A 23,040-nucleotide genomic window follows, 5' to 3' on the forward strand; every position below is an offset into this window, starting at 1 on the left:
ATCAAACCATCATAACACAGCATATCACATCCAACTCTGTATACCTCCAGGTCATTCATTTTGGTTTATTTGTCCCCGTCGTTGAGCAGAGTGCTAGACTCTCTTGAATCACAGCTTTTCCTCAAAGTCTCTTCCTTTTTCTTTTTTTTGGTGTTTTCCTTGAAATTCTGAGAGAACCCAGAAAATACTTCCCCAAGTAATGTGTCCTGCACATTGAGCTCATGCAGTGAAAAATGGGCAGAGACACATAACTGAGAACAAAGTCTGGCAGTAAGCGGTGGGAGCTGAGCTTGCACAAAGAGAAGACTGCAACAAGAAGCACATGATAATGCATTGTGTATATTTGTATGCCCCTGAAGGACACTTCTGCCCACGTTTGCCTAAACGATAAAAAAAGAGGTCAGTTCCTTCCAAAACAACACATATGACCTTGTGGTTAAGTTTAGGCCGTAAAAATTACTTGGTTAAGGTTGGGGGAACATTTTGGACATTGTTAAAAGAAACCAACACACTGTTGGTACAGTAGAAGACGCTTTGTTAACAGTAGTTTCTGGTGTCAAAGTCACATCATAATAATGTGAAACTACTTCCGCTTTTATTTCTCAGTCAGTATTCCCTCAGTAAGAAAAGGCTTGTCAAAAAAGCCCCTGAAAACTTGGTTTCAATTTTTTTATTTTTCTCTGTTATCAATATCAATGACATTGATGCTGCTGTCAGGTTGCACAACCAACTCTGCTCCCAGCAGACCACATGACACATGACAATACAAACCTGTGCAATACATTACACTGTGCAATAATAGTTAAAATGTCTGTAAATATAATATTTCAGTTATTCTACTGTTTCTTATTGCTTATTTATAATACTTGTTTTTTTATTTCATTTTTATCTTGTTTTTCCTCTACTATGTCTCTTGTGTGCACTTTACTCTATGCTGCTGTAAGCCTGCAAATGTCCCTGCTGCGGGACTAATAAAGGATTATCTTATCTTATCTTATCTTAGAATAACCAGTGCTCAAAAATTAAAGTTCAGAAAACAACATCCTCAATGTTTAGTCAATTTGACCCAGCTAATCTACTTAATCAAAAGCGGTGTGGTTTGATTAAGTTTGATTAACATTGGCATGGCAACATAACCTTGCACGGCAGCTAAATTCTCGCATTGTCACGAGAATCACGGGATCACGCATCACAGTGAAATCCATCTTGTCAGGCTTCAAATAATGCATTTGTGCCCGGAAAGCCAGTGCATGGACCAACCAGCGTCCCGGGAGGAGCTGCTACCAGCTACATCTGTGGATTAGGTGTGTGAGAGATTACAGGAAAGGCGACTGTTTATTTAAAACGGCAATGGCTGCTCCTGAAGGTGATCGCTTAGATTCTTAAATAGTATCACTTATATCACAACTGAAGAATATTTCTCTATTGAAAGAAGAGCGAAGAATGGTAATGAAGGCTTTTTCTTGATAGAAAATATGTTTTAGATCTTCTCCCGACTCACTATAAGAGTTTGATTGACAGATGGTTCATTCAGAAACCTGCTGCATATTTCTTAAAGAGCCTGTCCTTTTCTAAACAGATACAATTAACAGCTCAGATGGTTCTTTGTATCAAACCATCTAGCAGATCAGGTTACTGGCAACATAAGCGAAGCAACCAACCCCACCACCATGGCCTTACCCACCATTTAGTTCAAAGGACTTTGGGATTTATTTGACTAAAAATAGCATATAATATGGCTGTGATATTATACAATGCAAAGATAACTGACTTGCTCATCCTATATCTTCCTGCTTATGTGTGTGTGGTTGTGTGGGCGGTTACAGGTTGATGTCGATGATTTCGTACAAAATCTTTGCTCAACCCAGTGGTTCTTGTATTATGTCGAGGCACCTGAATCGCTAGAAAGCTGGATTACTAGATAGTTTTACTGCTTGGAGTTCAATGATATTCATCCCCAGACAGACATCATCTGACAATAGCTCTTATGTGGTTCACGCTAGGTTAAGCAGCTTTTCCAATAAATACCTAGCATGATTAGAGTGAAAAATCATAGTATTAATGTGTTATTGCAAAACGCACATTTTGTCTATATATCGTTTGAGACCCATTTCTATAATCCATCGAATTGCAAACTCAAGCTCAAAGAAGGTAAAATAAAGAAGAAGAATTTTGCTTTATGCTTTTCAATAAACTTTGGCAGGAGAGGCAAGTGAGGAGTCAGAGAAAGGGACATGCGGTGAAAGCAGAAGGTGGGAGAGAACAAAGAGTCAAGGACAGAGAGAAGTGAACCGAAATAATGTAATGTTGAAGGCAGAAAGACGAGAGGATATTAAAGAGAGGGAGCAGGTTACATCAAGTAGAGAGACACAGAAACATTGTCAACATTCATTTTAAGATTTGTTGTGATCATTTTAGCCTCATCTGTGTTTTCAGATTGTAGTGTGAGTTCATTGCAACATTTAACCTGATTCTCATGTATTGCTGCTGACAGGTCATTTATGCTACTGCCCACTGACATGCATTCAAAGCTATTTTTATACCACTTTTGCTCTCCAAACATCTTAAAATTTACAATTTCGGGCAGGGAAATCAAACACTTTTTTAAGGATGGGCATCTCCCCGACTCCCCCTAATAAGATCAGACCCTGGTATTTCTAAAACACTGCATATGGCCATACCAACAACTGTCACCATATTTGGACTCAGGTATTGCTGAATCCTAATCGCTGCATGGCATCACGCGACATCACCTTTTTTCCAGCAGAAACCCCGTTCCCTTCAAACCAATGAGAAAGCCCTCTCAAAGACACTGAAAAGTCACATGGGAAATAACCTTAACTGTGCTGACTTTGGCAGAAAAAAAATGTGAGTTCTTGTATAGCACCCCATAGCTCATAGTAAGAGGCTGATTTAGAAATGAGCTCTTGAGGGCTTTTAATCAAATGACCATTGCTGTAACGGGTGGTGTGTGGACCCAAGTGCAGTACGACCAGGAGACAGAGTAAAGTTCAGGAGCTTTATTCAAAGCGGAACAAACAGCAGACAGACAGGCAGGAGATAACTCATATTCCACTCTAGAGAGCGCTGATCCGTCAGTGGAGCAGGCAGACAAAAACCAAAAGGAGCGAAGGCTAATCTCGTGGTCTGGGACGGAAGGCTGAGTCAGTTACCGGGGCAGAGGCAAGGCAGAGAAGTCCAAACAAGCGGGGTCGGCAACGGGAAATCAGTCCGGGGAATAACGCTGGAAGGTCTGGCATAATGCGGAGAACGATCTGGCAGTGAGTGTGTGTGAGACTGGGGTTTAAATACTGCAGGGTGTAGGTGCAGCAGAGTGAGCAGGTGAGAGGGATGGTGCTGATGAGGTGGGTGTGGCAGACAGGTGCACTGCATGAGGCTGATTAGGTGAGTGAGGGAGAGAGTGGTGAGAGAGAGGGGGGGGGGGGGCTGGGCTGTGAGCTGAGAGAAATAGTGCAGGAAGAGTGAACAGGTGTGACAATTGCAGCAGTTTCACTAGGTAACGTATGAAGCCGAGGAAGGAACATGGAGACAGATATAGATCTAGGTTTGCATGCTCTCAAAAAAGTGTGAACACAGGTCAATTGGATATCAAGATTGGAAACAAACGGGAACAACGGTAACATTTTTGGTATGAACCTATGGTAATGTGAGTAAGGTTCAGATCAGGAGGAATATTTTGATATATAATCTGTGTAGTCTTTTGAGAGGAACGCTGATATTGATTTACGATACCAGGCCTATACTGCCTAGAATGGCTGAATAAGATATCGGTGACTACGGGGCGATCTATTAAATGTATCTATCAATCCATCCATTATCTGTAGGATTCAGGATTGCAGGATCACCCAATGTTGCCCAATATGGGGTGGAGCCCATCCCAGTGAAGGAAGGGTACACACACGACAGTTCACCAGACTTTCACAGGGCTGACACACAGAGAACCATTCATGCTCTCAGTAAAACCTACATGCAATTTAGAGTCCTCAATTGACCTAAACTGTAGGAGGAAGCAGGAAAACACCAGGACAACCCATGCTGACACAGCGAGAACACGCAAACTCCACAGAGAAGGCTGGCCCTCTTGCTGTGAGGCGATAGTGCTAACCAATACACCACTGTGTTTCCTCCTATTGACAATTTATTGCTGCATTAAAATGGTTTACACTTCAATTGTAATTCCTATTAACCTTGAAGATTATTGACCAAGTTGCTGGCATACAATTTGTTATTTACAATTCAGTAAATGTATATAAAGGTATTTATTCATGACATGATGTCTTGCAGGTCATGATAGCAATGTTTCAAGAATGACTATTCAATCAAATATGTGTTTCAGCCATAAATTATGACTATACTGGGGTAACACACATCAATACTGAGGTTAATATTGACATTTCGTAACAAATGTATCAAAATCAGCATTGCGTGGTTGAAACGGTCTCTGCTGTTGTATGTCAGCTCTAATGGTGAAAGGTAAATTCTGAGATATACAGCCGACCATCTAGGAGTAAACTATCGCATGATATAAAAGAATGTTAAAGCTCATCTGACTAACCACTCAGGTAGCAAAGTGCAAAATGACATCTTGCTGCTGTCCTCCGTTGTTTCCATCATGGCCACTTAGCACTGGGCTCAATCCCCAGAGCTAGCCACGGACATTGGGTAAGCTATGAAGGCTGTCCTGACCTTTACCATTACATTTACATTACATTACAGTCATTTAGCAGACGCTTTTATCCAAAGCGACTTACAGGAAGTGTATTCAACATAGGTATTCAAGAGAACTACTAGTCACCAGAAGTCATAAGTGCATCTCCTTTCTTAAACAAGCATCTTAAAGCATAAACCAGAGCAAAAGTATAGTGCAGAGGCAAATTACTACGGGAACAATAATTGCAACAGACTGATACGAATACAATAAGTGCTACAAACTACTACGAATAGGATAAGTGCAGTAAACAAATACGAATTCAATAAGTGCAGCGAACTGATACGAATACAGTAAGTGCAACAACTAATACGAGTGCAATAAGTGCTACGAGGAAGGCTCCGGGTAGTACTTCTTGAAGAGGTGACCGGGTGGATCGGCCGCAGGGACCTCTGAGCGACGGGGCAACCAATCGCCCCGAGGCAGCAGAGCGAAGTGGTCGGGCGGGGGTGTAGGGCTTGACCAAGGCCTGGAGATAGGAAGGAGCTGTTCCTTTCACTGCCCTGTAGGCTAGCACCAGAGTCTGTAACTGGATGTGAGCTCTTACAGGGAGCCAGTGTAGAGAACGGAGAAGGGAAGTTGTGTGAGAGAACTTGGGGCGATTGAACACCAGACGTGCTGCAGCTTTCTGGACAAGCTCCAGGGCTCCTATGGCCATGGTGGTGTCTAGAGTTATGGTATGGCAAACGATGATATGCAGCATGACATCTAGCTCGGCATGTAGCGGCTTCTCCCCTGATCCAACAGGAGTTGCTGGATGGTCTCACACCTTTGGAGCAAAAAGCTGTACTTCAGCCACAGCATCACAGATAGCGAGACGCTCAACATGCTCAAGTGCCCAATTCTACCCTGCTGAGATATCGTCATTGGCCCAGCAGTTCAGCGCTATAGCAGTGAGAGCTAGCAGCTGGACCCGCAACCCGGCGGTCCAGCCGCCCTATATACAATGGTTTCAGTGCCAATGGAGGGATATGCCTTTTTTCCAGTTAAGTAACCAAAACACTGCAACCCTTTTCAGGGCCACCAACTTTCTCTGAATAGCAGTTTCATCTCAGCCAGTCTGCTAATGTTTCCACTGAACATTTTTCATCTTCACAGTACATGCTTCCCAAACTAAACAGAGGCTTGCCTCTGCACAAACAGCAGCAGACACAAACTTAGTCACTTCCTCAGTAACAATCCTCATTAATATGCATTACTGATCTTAAAGAATTTTCAACCATTTCCCACTCATCGGAACGAGTGAGCGGTGATGTCCCAGGATTACCTGTCTCAAACTCAGGGTTTGAACTCGGAGTTGAATGCTGACACTGTCATGCGTCTCCCTTTTAAGCTGCAAGCCCAAATCTCTCTCAAGATGCCGTCTCTGAAGACAGCGCTCCTCCAGGCCCTGACATCAGCTAGATTTAAGTATCTAGCACACATATAAACAATGGCAGCATTGCGCTCTGAAAACCCATTATATCCAATGGCTTGCATGGCGCCATGTAGTTTTTTGCGCTTTAATGAACAATGCGTGGGCGCAGCCCCCCACTTGCCGAGTGCTGGTTCAACCTGGTGAAACTTAGGGCGCAATGAGCCGCAATGTGCAGTCCACCCAGCGGAAAGCAAAATGAAAATCATTGTGAAAGGCCCATGAGTGACATATGCGGGCTGTCGGTCTAGTCAAGAATCATTTCTCTTGATGGGCTCTCTTTTCCTCCTCATCAGAATTGAGCAGAAGAAGGGTCTTGCCCAGTGTGCGCTTTGTCGCAGTATATTTCTATGCACAGAAATAGGCAGGCACAGCAGCTGTTCGTTCAGTACCATTTGCCATCTCACAAGCATACACTGCTGCGGGAACTGAGCTTTTGCTGGGCGCTCAGCCGTACTCCAAGAGAGTTTTATCCAAGCCGCACCCTCCAAGGCTGATAAATTAAGCTAAGGCAGAACTGCCGAAACTGTAATTCCTCAAATGGCCACTTGAGGATAGCTCTAAAAGTGGGTCACCTCTTATAGAACCCCAAGTGAAATTGCGAAAGCCTATACAATCTGGCAAGTCAGTTACATAGTGTAATTCCGGAGTCTATGAAAATAGGTATAGCCCTCCAAGCTGCAACCGCTTTGGCTCCACCTATGCCAGCTGAAAATCAACTTTGGTTTAATTTTGGAGCAGAATTATGGGCACATGGGCGTTATGTGTCGCAAGTGCAACCGTAAGGGAGGCCCGTGTAGAGCACAAATGCGCCAAAAGAAACATTCACGACTGTGCATATGCATGGGGATAAACCCAATAGCCACAGCTCTCAAAGGGCCAGGCCTATATTCATAGAACCTGGAGTTACAATACATAATTAACGATAATCTATTTGTATCGGGACTGAAAATGCTGGATGTGTGTTTCCCTACAGTTTTTGTATGTATGTTTTTTATTCACTTTTATTCTAAATGATTCACATGGGATTTGCAGAAGGATGTGAAAGAAATTGGTCTTTTCAATAATGTTTTTCTGCTGTCGCTGCCACGGGCTCCACAGCGAGGATCAGTGTAAAGGCCTTTTAAAAGCATAAGAAATAACACATACAGAAAGTTGATTTCTAAAGGTTATGTATATACAGGGTATATACAATGGCTGAAAGTGCTGATTTCTGATTAAAGATAAATATTGCTTTTCTCAATCCTGAACGGGTCTGCTTCTGACCTTTGCTGATTACTAGCGTACCACACACACACACACACTCATCATCCATGATGTCAACTCCTCAGCCTTTACAACAGGCTGCCTCACAGTGGCCAGCTTAGACGTCTTGGTTTGTGCTGATCTTTTGACACCAGCACTCATATCGATCAATGCAGCTCTCTGCCTCTCTGCACAGATTTCTAAACCAATAATGTGTGTGCGTGTGTGTGTGTGTGTGTGTGTGTGTGTGTGTGTGTGTGTGTGTGTGTGTGTGTGTGTGTGTGTGTGTGTGTGTGTGTGTGTGTGTTTTAGTCCATAGGAAAGTCAGTGTCAGTGAAGTTCCTGATATGTGTTATATTATTGGCCTGTAAAGAGTTTCGTCTGTCACTTTTTGCCACGCTGAGTCCGTATGTTAAGTGCTCTGGGTGTAGAGGTGGCATACTTCAGATTTATAGGGTGCAGCTGCTAGATAAGCAAAGTATCTTCCTCACGCTGCTGTATGATGCATATTGTATGATGAAAGCATTATAAATAAAAAGACAACTCAAAGTTAGAACTCACCCCAATTAGACCTCTTAAATGCCACCATATTCAAATAGTTTACATAAGGGTTTAATCATTTTCAGGGGAAGGAATCATTAAGTTTGGTATCTTTACAGCCAAGGAATGAAGCTACTGCCAGTGTCTAAGAAAGATAAGCAGCACACTAGCTGGATAAAGAAGCAGATATCAAGGCGAAAATAAAATCGGTTCACTGTTTCATAAATTTAATTATCTTTTGCTACAGTTTGCTATCTTTGATGGATCTTCATCAGGCTCGAACTTCCTGTTAGATCAAAACACTGCAGCAAGAGATAATTTAAGTTTTAATGTGAATATAAAGTAGTTTGTAGATTGAACTTTTGCTCTGACCTCTTAAGTACCATCATCTTTTATTTTGTTGTGTGTTTGTCTACTCTGAAATGTGATATATTCATGTTTTTATTAAAATAGTCTACACAAACATGCTTAATCACATGGATTACTGGATATTCATGGGGATCAAATCACTGAAATACATGGCACAGCCCTATGGCTTAGAGAAAGCTGTAGACACCAGACCAGAATGGTTTTCAAATGGAACTTCCAACACTTCCTCACCTAATAACATTGTCATGCTCTTGTTCCCTAAATGTATATCCTGGTTGATGTCCACCTTATTCCATGTAAGTTCAGCATTAGGCTTCCTTTTCCACAGCAGGCAGCTTTCACGGCCACATAAAACCTACCGGTGTGAAAATGTTGACATTCAAAATAATCAATTAGTCTTTTTAAAGGTCTTCCTCCTTTTACATTATGTTGTACACCCTGTACAAGTGTACTAAGTGGCTTCTGCAAGCAGGCAAAAGGTAATTGGTAGTGATTTCTATCAGACAACTGATTCAGATGGACTTCCATCATTTGTTTTTGTAAATTAACATAAAAGCTTGTGAGACATCCATAAGAGTAAAGTTTAAATGTCATAACAATTACTTGATCAATTGGTATCCACACAAAAACAGAGTATTAATTAACATTGCGTCTATTATTAAATTACTGTTTGTTGTTTATTACATGTACTGGTCCCAGCTCCTCAGATATGAAGATTTGCTGATTTTTTTGTCTTATATGATTGTAAATACAATATCTTTAGGCTTTGAACGGTCGGTCAGACAGAACTTATTAACGAATAACTTTTTTTCTGACACTTAAGAGAGGACTGTTTATCCATTAATAGAACGAAAAATAGTCATCAGTTGTCATAGTGAGTCATTGACCTTGAATTGTTATCACAAGCATGCTTTACGTACTCAGTCAAATTTGAACATCATCAGATGTCATCATTTTTATTAACATGGTTTTTATTTATCACAGTTATGGTCAATACCGACACCCTGCTGTGTGGTTACTAAAAAATAATGAACACCTTCCAGCCAATAAGAATTGAGAATTCACTTGGGCCTTGGAATAAATTAGAATGATGGACACGTCAGTCAATAGACATGGCGTCCAGCTTGGCTCCACTGCACTTACACTGAGATGTTGATGTATGTTGCAGGCAGTCTTTCTTGTGGATGAATAAGGATTCTATACACCGTATGTTGCTAATCCCATTGATCTGGAATGTTAATGCTTAGACCGTGCAAATCAATATACCTAATCATGGCATTAGATCTTTAAGTGGTAATAATTTAGGCCTCTCTCTTTTTCCTATAAGAGGGGCCAGCAGGCAAAGCTAGAGCAATCTGTCTGTCTTCATTCCCTTTTTACACTTTTATTCTAGAGTAGGTCATAGACTCGCTAGACCTCAATTACTACATTACTCGCAAATCCAGACAGAATAACTGAGTTTACAAAATTGACTGTTCATTTAATTTAAACTTTCTTTCAACTTTAACGGCTGCTGCCCGATTTAAGATGTATTTTTTCCATTTCTACTGTGACCAGCCTGGTTCTATTATTCCATACAACTTCTTCGCATTGTGAAGCATAGTATGAGTTAGGGACTTGCTCTCTGCATGTATGTGCAGCTCCAGTTGTAGTAAAATAAGCTTTTATCATAAATCAGCTGGTTTACAATGCTTCTTGCCTTTGCTGCAAATTCACATTACAGCTGACTCCAATTTTCAAATGAATGGGTGTAAAATAATGGCTTTTAAGTGTGTAAAGGGTACTCCATTTCAATATTGTAATGCCAGTGTGTCTGATTAATCAGCGTTGCACGGTGGGCCCCGTGACTGGTAATATGTCACATGCTCAGTGCCCTGAAAGTATTTTTAATCCTATGTGCCTTAAATCTGAGGGAACGCACTCAATAATGTAATATATCACCCATGCTGTAGTGTTCTAGAGTTTTGCTTGCCTAAGCTCGATCCCACTTTAAACCCCCTTGGCTTCCGTGTCAGAGAGGAAGACAGTTGGGGAGGGAAGGGAAGGCTGGAGGTTTGTCTGGAAGAATTAACAAATCCATATCTGAGGCTTTAAGTTATATAGAAATACAGATTAAATATTATACAGTCTCTTGGTTTTGTTGTGACCAGTCCCTCCCTAAGAAGGCCACATGTATACATTTTGTTTACGGAGAGGGATATACACAAGCAAGTATACACTATCAAGTATAGTTCCTAATGTCTTAAGTAAAAGTACAAAGAAATGTAGCATGCTTGCAATAAATTCATAAAAATGATGATTATACATTTTTGGTCTCTAACCTTGAAAAAGGTTCCACAAACAAACGTTTCCTAATAATGTGTATAACCTGTACTACAGTAGACCATTTAATAAGAAATATTTCGTTTTCTTGCGCTCTTTTCATTTCTTTGAAGTGCCCCAGCGTGCGGCCTAAGCCCTGCTGGCCAACCCACTCGGGCACTCTGGGTAATAGCCTCTGCATCAGTGCTCAGGGCACCATGCATTCAAATGAAATATCAACTTGTCGCAACGCCAAGGAAGACGACAGCTGAATCTGTTGGGCCTGCCAGAATCCATTCTTTCCCTGGGGGGGGGGGGGGGGGGCACAATCTCATTGGAAGTTGACCTTAGGTGAGGTAATTGGGGATAAGATATATTTTATTAAATTATATAATGATTTAACTTTTGCTGTTTTGTGCATTTGCAAGTCCAGTTCAGTTGACATTTAGTGTCCAACTGCTCCCAGTTGGTGAGTAGTTGAGCCCAGAGGGAAACTGGAGCACAGAGCCTGTTCTTTAATGGATATTCATTGGCTGCAGTTGCATCGTCATGAGACGCAAATTGTGTTGAAGCATTGTTCGCCGCACGCAATAAAAGAAGAAGCAATGTGCCCCAGTTTTCTTGAAGCACAACCACCCATCTTGTCTTTCTCCAAGAGTTCTGTTTCGCTGGCTCAAGTGCATTACGCTCGGTTTTGCTAAAAAAAATTCTAACTTTGGTCAGTTTAAGAATAAATGTTTTACTGTTGCATTTTGTGTAATATAGGCATGGACAAATGCATGGAATGAAAAAAGGCTCTGGGCCCTTCTAAATCAATTTTGATTCTTTATTTTTTATTTTTTCGCTTTCAATCATGAGTCTGTTGATGTTTTATAGGATTGCAGTACTCTTAATATAAAATTAGTAAGTGTTTGGAAGATGGCAAGTGTAATCGGAGGATTTAATGCAGAAAAAAATGACTGCAGGCTCAATCCCCTAAAGTTCAGTGACAGATATTAATCAATGCAAAATTATAGCAGCTAACAGCATTATAAGACTGCAAGCCTACCACACAAACCCCATCCATTGCCATTTAATACTCAAAAAGAAGTTGAAAAAACCCACACTTAATAAGTTATTAGGAACAGATTTATCTTTGTGATAACTACACTGATGTGTCCTTCTGTATTGCTGCACTGCAAGTTGCTAAAATCTCCAAGATTTAACTTCTGCGAGATATGAAATCTACGAAACCCTCCGGCTCTGATTAGTCATGCTCCACTAAGAAGGGAGAGCCAGGTAAACAGATGTGTGTAGCTTACCACATGAGATCAAATCTCATTTGAGGGGGAACTGATAGCAATGCCTTCCTGAACCATGGTTGCAGCATTTTATTCATATTTAATGTTCTAACTTTGTGGTCTTGTCCTGCGGTGACACAGATGTAGGGATGTGGATCTCTCTCTGCAGTTAGCCGTAATGGGTCAGCTATTTTCTGTGTATGCTGTCGGTCAGACTCAGAGACAAGCGTTTGAAATGATTCATGTATATCTGGAAAGCTGTAGGAGGCTTGCACAGCTTGCCCCGATACACTGTATGTTGTTCTGCGGGAGTCCTCGTTTCTTGCTTCTGACTGACTGGGTAATCAATCTGTGCTAAAGTAAAAGTCTCTCTTAATTCTGCTCTGTGTAGCCTCCCCTTGGGAACCCGGTGTACACATGTCCAGTTAGTTGTTATTACTCTGCTATCTACGCAGAGTAAGTCCATGCTGAACCAATGTTTGCTAATTAAAGATAATGTCTTGTGGAGGCGTCATTGAGCCAGTGTCTGAAGGTTGTGGCTTTCTTTCACATCGTACAGCCTGGAGTTTTTCTACCATCCAAAATATGTGTGAACCTCCTTCTCAGTTTGATACCAAATGTAATTTTAGTGATATGACATAATGAGGTTTCCCTAAGGGCTTGACTATACTATGTACGGACACATGACTGTGTGGTGCCGTAGATGCTTCAGTTCACCTAATGGAGGGGATGGGTATGGCACTCCATCTGTTTGGGGCACTCAAGGGATTTATTTCTATCCCATATTTTCATATAGCGTGCATCTTCTTCAATATAGCATTATGTTCATTTAGCTAATTCCAATTATTATGAACTGAAAGCCCATCCCCCAACTCACTGCAGCACAGAGTAAATATCAAAAGCTAAACACGGTGCACAGATTTTAAAACGGAACATGAAATCCAAGCACCAGTAAAAAATGACTTTTGAAAGATATAAGTTAATTTTTTGTTCTTCATTGGTGACTTTATGGCTCAAAACAAGGTAGTGGTAGAGCATTGTGACACACCAGTAGCTGTTGAAAACAGACAGTGCATGTTTGTTACCCATTTTAGCAAGAAATTGTACCAGTGATGTGTGACACCCAACAATTTGTGGTGTAATGATGCATAATAATGTGTTCTGAATACTATCTGCCAGACAATGGAGGATTTATTTTAGTTACAACAGCAGGTCAGCGCACAGAAAAATTGACAAATGATTTTCTGTACATAAAATACTTCTTGTCATGGAACCTTGCCAGGTAGCCAGCTTTCGATGTGAATATAAAGTGACTACAAAACACATTATTTGTACAATTCTTAATTTGCATTTCTAAATTCAATTCATGCAATTTGCCGTCAAGCGCAATATGTTTCTCCAAAACTTGTATACAGAGTAGCACATTCTGCCAGTAATAGCATCCATTTCTGTATTTGTATTCATCCCATTCACTTGCTGTCATTTTAGAAACCTTGTCCAAAGTCAAACAGTATTCCTATGCATATACCAAATCAAAACATTTGTGTGTGTGTGCTCTTGTACCTCTATTTTTGTGAAGACCAATTTGAGTGTTAGACCTTGAGAGTGAGGACATTTTATCCAGTCCCTACCTCTACCCAGAGCTATTGTTTTAGGGTTGAGACTTTGTTTAATGGCTGAAGTTGGTATTAGGTTTAGGTTAGGATAAAGGTTTTGGGGTACTAATGTGTGTGTGTTGTACACAAAGTCAACTCCTTCCAACTCAAATACAGTTCCGTGGGCAGCTAACATCAGGTCAGAAGTTCATAAGTTAGATTCCAATATTCATGAATTTATGCTAATGTTTAAACCTGATGAATTTGATTTCCTTGTTCTGTCAATGTTTGTTTTTCTATATTTGTATCCCATTTGTATGAGAAGGGATGGATGAAGGCATTCTTTGTCCATGTATAATATATGTGAAGACATGTAACTTAAATCTTGTGCAATACCAGCACTTTAAAGACAAAACTCAAATCAGTAAAAACAGGAAGGAAAAAATGAAAGTCAACCAAATGTGCTAAAAATGAACATCTTACAATGTAATTACATCCAGCATTACCTCTAGTTCTAGTTACAGTCTCCAATTAAAGACATCATTTCTCTATCTCTGAGATAAAACAATCACGCACACAATCATAATCTTATCAATTCAACAAATGAGAGTTCTCCCACCACTCAAATTACAAACTACCTGTGGCAGCATTTTTTATTAAAAACCACTATACCTTGAAAGCTCCTATAATATAAAAAAACTAATTAGATACGTGCTGTAACTACTACTTTATACATCTCCACAATGCTGCTTGTCATCCCCACCCTCACCTTTCCCCTTACTCAACCATTGTCATTTCAGCCTGACCAAACACAATTAAAAACCCTTCCTCCCTTTATGCCTTTGCAGACGAGGTTCTCATTATTAATTGTCAAATCTGAAGCTGTTAACTGCAAAGCAGCTGCTGCATAACTGAACCGAGAGCAGATAGTTGTCTGGGGGGTGGTAAAAGTATATTTGAAAGCAGCGTTGTCCTGAGACATGAATATCCTTAGTCAGAGCATCAGTCAGTGTTAGACCAGATGAGAGCCCTCGGTCAAGGATGTGTGTCCTTGACATATAGTGCAGTCTCAAGGTATTAGTCAGTGAAACATCATTTTACTGTTGGCTCTGTACTGCAAGATGTATCATTTTAAATCAAACAAGACTATTTGGGGTTAAAAGGGCCAACTGTCAGTTTTCATCTGAAGGTGTTTGCATCAGGTTCCTGACATTGACAGTCAAAAACATTCCACACTTCGGCAATAAAAACTCTTTGATTGCCTTGCCTGTACACATGAGTCAAAACCACAAGGTTGGTGGTTCAAACCCCTCTACCGACAACATGCCGAGGTGTCCTTGAGCGAGACACCTAACCCCAAGTTGCTCCCCGGGCGCTTCATTGCAGCCCACTGCTCCTCCGGGATGGGTTAAATGCAGAGAAATAATTTCCCCATTGTGGGACTAATAAAGGATTGATTATTATTATTATTATTATTATTATTGAGGGTCATTGTTCAGCTGGATTGTCCTATAATTGTAGGACTACTATAAACAGGCGCCATAAGCCCTCAATTGTTCACACAGTATAAGTACCCTCAAGAAAACCCTGTTATTTGTCATTTGTTGCATATAAATGGATTGTAAAGGTTGAGTTTGCCATTGACTTGCCAAAACTGTATGTTGCTCCAAATTTGATGGTCTGTGTCCTTGAATCTGGACCCTTGGTGGATTTTGGGACTCAGGCACTGCTATTACCCAAGTCTACTTTTGTAACAAATAAACAAAGATATTCCAGTGTATGGAGGATGGTGAAAACCTAAAATGGGGAAAGGTTTAGCTTGTTTAAGAAAAAAAGAGTTGAAGAGTACTGCCAACTCTCTGTCTCCCCTTTTAAAGGGACAGCTCAACACTTGTCAATTTGTGGGGGACCGCTTTGAGCACCGCAAGCCAAGTGCCATCTTGTTTTTATTATATTCAAGAGAAGGTAGACATTTCTAAGGCTGATATCTCCATCACTTGGCAACTCTCACCAAAACAATCTATATTGTTGAAAAGCACTATGGTTATGAGGAAAATATTTATTCAAAGGCATGTATGTATTTATGTCAGAAAACCTCTGTAAAATCAACACAGGGGTCAAAGGGGTCTTACAAATTTCAGCAAATGTTAAAAACTGAAATTGGAGGGCTATTCTGAGAAATCACTACTTTCATATGATCCTGTGAAACTTCGAGACTGCTTGTTGGTTTTGTGTTCTTGACAATCTTGGTTTAGAGTATTAATATGTTCTCAAGTGGACTTTTGCAGAAGCCTGTTATGCAAAGTATAGATTGTGATTATTGCTATGGCTGCACTGAGAATGAGTACCAGTATTGAAGGAAAACTCTTCTCAAACTGCAGCCATTATTCCATTTGTATTACTGCTGAAATAATTTTGCAGAAGTCAATATTTTGCAGAAAACTTTCATGATGTTCTTCTGAAGAACATTCTTTCATTTAAATCACCGGAGAGACTTCCATCTAGTTTTATCAAAGGCTTCTTGTACATTTTTCGCTTACTTAATCTGTTGGAAAAGTTGTGAATCCTTTTTGCTTCACAGAGGATACTGAATTTTGTATTTGTTCATGGCTTCTTTGCATATAACATCTGAAAATTTGACTTTTGACTTTGAAAATCCTGAAATTGCCTTCTCTTCTGTGTCTTATATTCTCTTATAGGTCCAATGCTGTGTTATGGAAGACTGAAACACCTCCTCTTTCCTCTTCTCCTTCTCTTGCGGGCTCCCCTGTTGTTCAGCTTTGGTGAACGCACCTGTCCCAATAGCTGCCGATGTGAGGGGAAAACAGTCCATTGTGATTCAGCTGGCTTCTTAGATGTCCCAGAAAACATCTCAGTAGGCTGCCAAGGCCTCTCCCTGCGCTACAATGATCTGCACACACTGCTGCCATATCAATTTGCTCACCTCAGCCAGCTTCTCTGGATATACTTGGACCATAATCAGATTTCAGCTGTTGACAGTCGAGCATTCCAGGGGGTCCGCAGGCTTAAAGAGCTGATACTGAGCTCCAACAGAATCACATCCCTGCACAATTCAACATTCCATGGAATTCCCAATCTTCGCAGTTTGGACTTGTCCTACAACAAATTGGAAATCCTACAGCCAGGTCAATTCCATGGCTTACGAAAATTGCAAAACCTACACCTACGCTCGAATGGTCTCTCCAACATCCCAATTCGAGCATTCCTGGAGTGCCGAAGTTTGGAGTTTCTGGATTTGGGCTACAATCGAATCAAGGCTCTTACCCGCACCACCTTTTTGGGGCTGCAGAAGCTGATGGAGTTGCATCTGGAGCACAACCAGTTCTCACGGATCAACTTTTTTCTGTTTCCACGATTAGCCAACCTAAGATCACTCTATCTGCAGTGGAACCGCATTAGGGTGGTCAACCAGGGCCTTCCATGGACTTGGTATACATTGCAAAAACTTGATCTGTCTGGAAATGAAATCCAGACCCTGGACCCAGCTGTGTTTCACTGCTTGCCCAACCTTCAAGTCCTCAACCTGGAATCCAACAAACTGTCCAATGTGTCTCAGGAGGCGGTGTCAGCATGGATCTCACTGACCTCCATAAGCCTTGCAGGAAACATGTGGGATTGTGGAACTGGCATATGCCCACTTGTGGCCTGGTTGAGGAATTTTCGGGGTAGTAAAGACACCACTATGATATGCAGCAGCCCAAAGTATCTCCAGGGAGAAAAAATTATGGAAGCCACAAGGAACCATGGTATTTGTGAGGAAACTGATTACGTTCTGACTGAAACACCTTCACCAATGTCAGAGCTCATTTCTGAAGCCACCGGTGAACCAACTTTTGCCCCTACTAGTGGCTCTCCACCTATGCCACCAGCCAGCACCTTTGGTCCTGTCCCACCATTCAGACCTCGACCAATTCCTCATCCTACCTTTCCAGGGCAAATGAGCAAAGACCCAAGAGACTCAGTTGCTCGCACTCGACCCACTCCTATTCCACCACCAGAGATTGAGCACATGACTCTGCACAAAGTGGTGGTGGGCAGCGTGGCACTCTTCTTCACCATGTCCCTAATCTTGACAATTATCTATGTGTTGTGGCGACGCTATCCAGGTGCAACCAGGTTGCTTCAGCAGCGGTCCATGGTGGGGCGGAAGCGTCGCAAAAAGAGTCCAGAGCCAGAGCAGAACCTGAGCTCCCAGCTCCAAGAGTATTACATGAGCTACAACCCTGCTGCCACACCAGATGCATTGGAGGTGCTAGGCAATGGCACTGGTTCCTGCACATGCACAATTTCTGGCTCCAGGGAGTGTGAGGTATGATTCATCGCCTCAGCCTAAAAATAAAAACTCAAAATCAAAATACAAAGGCTCAACAGAGAGGTAAATCCTTTATCAAGTATGCCCTGTAAACAGACACTGTTGATTCACAGTTAAGCATATTTGACACTTTGTTCATAACACGCTTGACTTCAAATGTTAAATGTGTCCAATTATTCCGGTTTTACTTTTAAAACCTAGAAAATAACTGATCTGATCGAAGGGAAGCAATATACAATAATATCAGAGGACCACCGTCTAACATCAAATCAGTACTACATTGTCTGAGGTTAATTTAGCGTGGCTTTAACATGGTTTTCATCTATGTATTACATTTTTTATTCTAAAGCTACTTTTTTGCTAATGTTCTTCATCGTATGTCGACTTCAAGGGACCATGAATAATTGGACGCTGTCGAACTACTTTGACACTGCATCGGCATGGCATGGCTGATAAGCTATTTGTTTGGCATGTGTTTGTACCCTATGTTTTATGTTTGTGTGTTTAGGGGAGTTTTGAGGGTGGTTTACAGACCTTAAATGCCCTAAAAATGTTTATTTTATATACTAATGCAACCTTACAAAGTGCCATAACTTTTTCAGTCTCTTGGACACAAACTCAACCATTTGTGCAAAATTCACAGCAGCAGTGGATGAAGTGAACTGTATTGGTATTGATAAGGATTTGAAAATGTTACTATAACATGGCAAAGTGATAGATAGATTCACTATAAGGATGAGTATCAATTTTAGGTGTGGTTTAGGTGTGGTTTCGTCTATGGATGTGCACTGTAACTGCCCTTCATGTTTCCCTGGAATAGCGCACACCTCCTGAGTTGTGTGGGGAGATTTATGGTAATCTGCACAGAGGAGAGGCACTACGATAATCCCCCACCTTATGATGTGTTTTATTTGTGGATCCCTGTGCTACAATAAGGAGTATATTTATAAACCAGGGTAATTACAGTCACTCGCCTTGTCTTTGATTGATCTCAGGAAGCATGGTTTGGGTGCACACCTATGACAGATTCATTCATGGGTGCTAAAGAGTTTAAGGGTTAAATTAAATCTGTTCGCTTCATATTTTGTTAAGTAAGGTGCAAAGGAAGTATTAAAAATAAAATCTGACATCAAGGGGTATATTACCACCTCAAACTGTAACTTTATTCCTACTTATAGGAAGTAACCATAGCTTTGAATTAACTTTCATGACAGATACTTAATGTGCAAAGCCTTAATTCCTGCATATTCTGAACTTTTTGCTCCAAATGGAATATATCAATAGAATGAAGGTACAGAAAATCACACAAATGACAATAAGAAAATGATTTGCGACTTTCACAAACTTTTTTAAATAAAAAGTAAAGATTCCTTGGGGTGTTTAGTATGTAAGGATACTCTGTTGTATAATATAAGTAATAGAACTTACTTTTTAAAATCCTACATATAGCGCAAGTCAAATATTATTATTACTGTACCTACATTTTTTCTTCCAACGAAAAAAATATATTTATTATTTATTAATTATATATCAATTATTATTTATTTATTTTTATTTATTATTATCTTGGATAGTTTATTATGTACAGCACAGGATATATTTTTTTGCTGTGGGATCCATCGCATTTATTGCATAGGATAGGCCAAATGGATACAAAGCATGTAAACCCACTTTGTAGAAGTCATAAATCTTCTAATATTGACAATTTAGCTGATCCAGCTTTTATCTTTTTGCATCGACTATAAAAATGTTCTCAAGCTCCTACTTGCAGTTACGGCAATTATTGCTCATGCCTTGTGTTCAGACGAAAAGGTTGACAGCTACAACAAAGTGAGTTTGCTTACTTACTTATGATAAGCCCTAACATTTTGAGCTAAAGAGGAATTGCTGTGATTTTGCTGAATTATGATTTTATGTTGTGCATAAGCAGTTTTGAAAAGGCAATGGTAAAGAACAGTATTGTGAGACTAAATTAATTCCTGTTTTATTCTTCCTTACTGAGAGATTTGTGCTAGCAATCTGTATGCATATGACTGAAGTAATGCAGCAGCTAATCAAGAAATCAGTGATTGGGACTGTGTTCTAGTTGCTCTCTTTGTGTGAAAGAGAACTTCAGAGGTATGGTCCAATGGTGATTGGGGACGAAACCAATGTATGTACTAAACACAGTTAGAACGCTATTCATGCCGAATGCTTTGACTACTTTCACAAATACAGCAATTCCACTTATGTACCTCCTTATTTTCAACTGTGACTCATGTCTCCATGGCAGGGCATTTGCTGAGGAACACTCAATTTTGTGTCAGGAGATGAGCCACAGCTTGATTCAACAGGCTCCACTGTCACCTAGAAACTATTGAAAACACATAAAGGAATTTGGTTTTGTTAAAGCAGAACCGGGTGCCTGAGCCTGCTCAGCCACATCTGCCCAATACTGAGCTTCTGTGTAGGATATGGTGAAATGCAGTTGAGAGAGTTTTCTCAGGATAAACAAATCTGGGGCCTGTGCAGCTTTCAATGCTTTTATTTTCTGCCAAGTTTTGCTAATTTTAATTACAGCATTGACAGAAGAAGTTGTGATGGTATAATAATGTTGGATAATTAAATTTTGTGCCTCTCTTAGTTCACAAGACAGCAAATTGATATTGTGATTATATTAGCATTCCAAATGAGTCAGTAGCATACAAGATAGCTGCTTTGTAGAATGGGTAAAACACTTTTTGATATATTTTGAATTGTGAAATAAATACATTCACATTTTTATGTATGATCATTATTAAGCTGTTGCCATGCTCCTTTATAAATATAACATAGTATGTCATAAGCAAATCCACATTATGACTGGCCGATTTATTTTGGGGCAGGCTGCAAACCTGCTGTGTTAGTCATACATCAGGAGCCAATATGCAGCTTGACTACACTATGCTACGAAACAAAAGAGGTGTTCTGATCTCTCCTCCAACACTGCAAGTATTTCTGTAGCAATCAGCGTGATTGTATTGTCTCTCTCTACTTAACCATAATCCAAATCTCCTCATCTCATAAATAGTCTCTCCTTTTCAACATCACTGACAGGTGTCTACGGTAGTTTGTCGCTGGGTGGGCTCTACACTGTTGCTTATTTCAGGCGTTTAATAATTGAGTAAGCCGGGTTTAGTTTGATGAAACTGCCATCTTGCTGGCCAGCACAGCCAATTGTGCTTTTCATTATTGGTCCGTGCAGCGCCAGCAGTCTCTGTGGATGGCAATGTGGAAGAACAAAAGGCAACACAACACATTCGCCCTGCTGTAGGATTCAATGAGGTATTGTCAAGACCAGCATAGAATGGTATCAGAGCCCAGCAGGAAAATAGTTTAAACAGAACACTGTCTGTTTCACTTTGGGGCAGGATACTCCAAACTTAAAAGCCCCCTCAAACCCAGAAGGGGATCATTTTTACTCTGGCTGATTTGTTATTTTGCTCACGTAAGCGTTGGATGCAGCTATAGTGGGAGTTTGCTGAGATCACCAGAAACCATTCACTTATAGCAAATTCACAGCATATTGTACAGAATGTAGATGTGAACAGTTAAATAGGAAATAGAGTTAAGGTCGTCTTGAGAAGGAGTTAAGTCAAAATATCTCACAGCTACAACTCCACTTGGGGGAAAAAAACTACAGAAGTGTGAACAAATTGATAACAAGATGACTTTAAGGCAATAAGCTCTGAACACTAATACAATCAGCCAATTAAAAAAGGTAGCCTACACTGGTTATATCTATTAGGGCTGAACAATTAATTATTTTAATATTCACAAGCAATTTTTGGTTTCCCAGTGCCAGAATTTTAAGTGTAATATAAATACTTAACAGTGCCCTTATGAATGGTGGTGAGGGAAGAAATAAGAAATAAATAAGAACTGGGACTCTTGTATTGTACAACTCTGAATCAATAGATTCCAAAAGTAGCATGGTTAATCTCCGAAACAGGCCAGTGAATTTTGGATTTACGACCTTGATAGAAGCTTTGCAAGAAGAAAGTCACCCAGAGACGAGCTTTAGCGAGTGGATTATTGAACCACAGCACTAACAAACGAGCTGGCCCGATAACACTCCGTACCACTTGACAAATCTTCAGCTGACCTTGATTCCGTAAAGAAAATAACTCAAAGTTGTAGCACTGCCGGAGATATAAAAACATTTTTTTTAAACAGACCCATCATTTGTTGTACCTCATGATAATAATGAACATGCCCACAGCCTATAATATTGGTCCTAACCTTACTTTACTATTAGTATTGCTTACTTAAGTTGCTTTTACTACCACTAGACAACTTTGCTGCTCAACCACACAGCTATGCACATACGCTACTCTTGTAACTTATGCAACAAACTGTGTTATAAAAGTCACAGAGGTTTCAGACTGTTTGAACATCCTACAACTACACGACATAACCATGTTTGAAACACATGTATGAAAACATCTATTTTTTACGCCTAGAGGGAAAGACCATGTGTCGAGGAAGTAGACGTTAACAGCAGAAACTGTGCCCTGCCCATTCAATTTGAAAGAGCAAAATGATGTAACGTTATCACGCTGTGGTTCAGCCAAAAAGAGTGAGTGGGACCGGGATGCTCACAGACACATAGGGAGAACCAGTTAGTGCTTTTCCTGACTGAAAAATATCAAGCATGTTCTCTACACGCCCACATAGTCATTAGAATAGGTCTAATCAGGCAAAACAAGTAAAAATACACATGGGGGTGATACATGTTTAGGAGCTTTAAAATAAGCCAGATACACAATTAGTTGTACAATCTGCAATATGGTTTGCAATATGAACATCAGGTGACACTATTTTACTGTCCCCTACTCAACCTTCTATTAAATGTCAATTACTCGAACAGTTGGAGGTTCGCTCTGTGTTTTTCCGTTTAAGAAGCAAACACTATGTTTGCTCTTTATGTACTGATAAACCAGGTTAATAGTTAAATATTTAGTGTTGTTTTCAGACAAGTTGTCTTTAGAAAGTTGTGGCTGCATTGGGATTTGTGTAAAAAGAAAATAACCTATTTCAGGGCAGATCATTTTTGAGTTCTTCTGCGATATCTGACTGTATTTCAACCAAAATTACACTAAATAACAAATATTATTGCTTCTAAAAGCCTAAAAAGCACATTTCCTCTCGAAAAATAAGCTTTTTGTATGATGTTTTGTTTAAAAAGAGGGAATTCTTACTTTTAGATTATGGAA

General features: G+C 40.3%; 1 protein-coding gene across 1 annotated transcript in view; it reads left to right on the forward strand.

Annotated features, from left to right (window-relative positions):
• Window positions 1–23,040, forward strand: part of lrrtm4l1 (leucine rich repeat transmembrane neuronal 4 like 1) — a 119,614-nt gene that overhangs the window by 76,109 nt on the left and 20,465 nt on the right. The window contains exon 2 of the mRNA XM_054613105.1: window positions 16,173–17,803. Within this exon, the coding sequence (XP_054469080.1) occupies window positions 16,173–17,803 (1,631 nt within the window). The remainder of the gene's footprint in view (window positions 1–16,172; window positions 17,804–23,040) is intronic.

The sequence above is a fragment of the Anoplopoma fimbria genome, chromosome 14 (genome assembly GCF_027596085.1).
Source record: "Anoplopoma fimbria isolate UVic2021 breed Golden Eagle Sablefish chromosome 14, Afim_UVic_2022, whole genome shotgun sequence".
NCBI classification, from domain to species: domain Eukaryota; kingdom Metazoa; phylum Chordata; class Actinopteri; order Perciformes; family Anoplopomatidae; genus Anoplopoma; species Anoplopoma fimbria.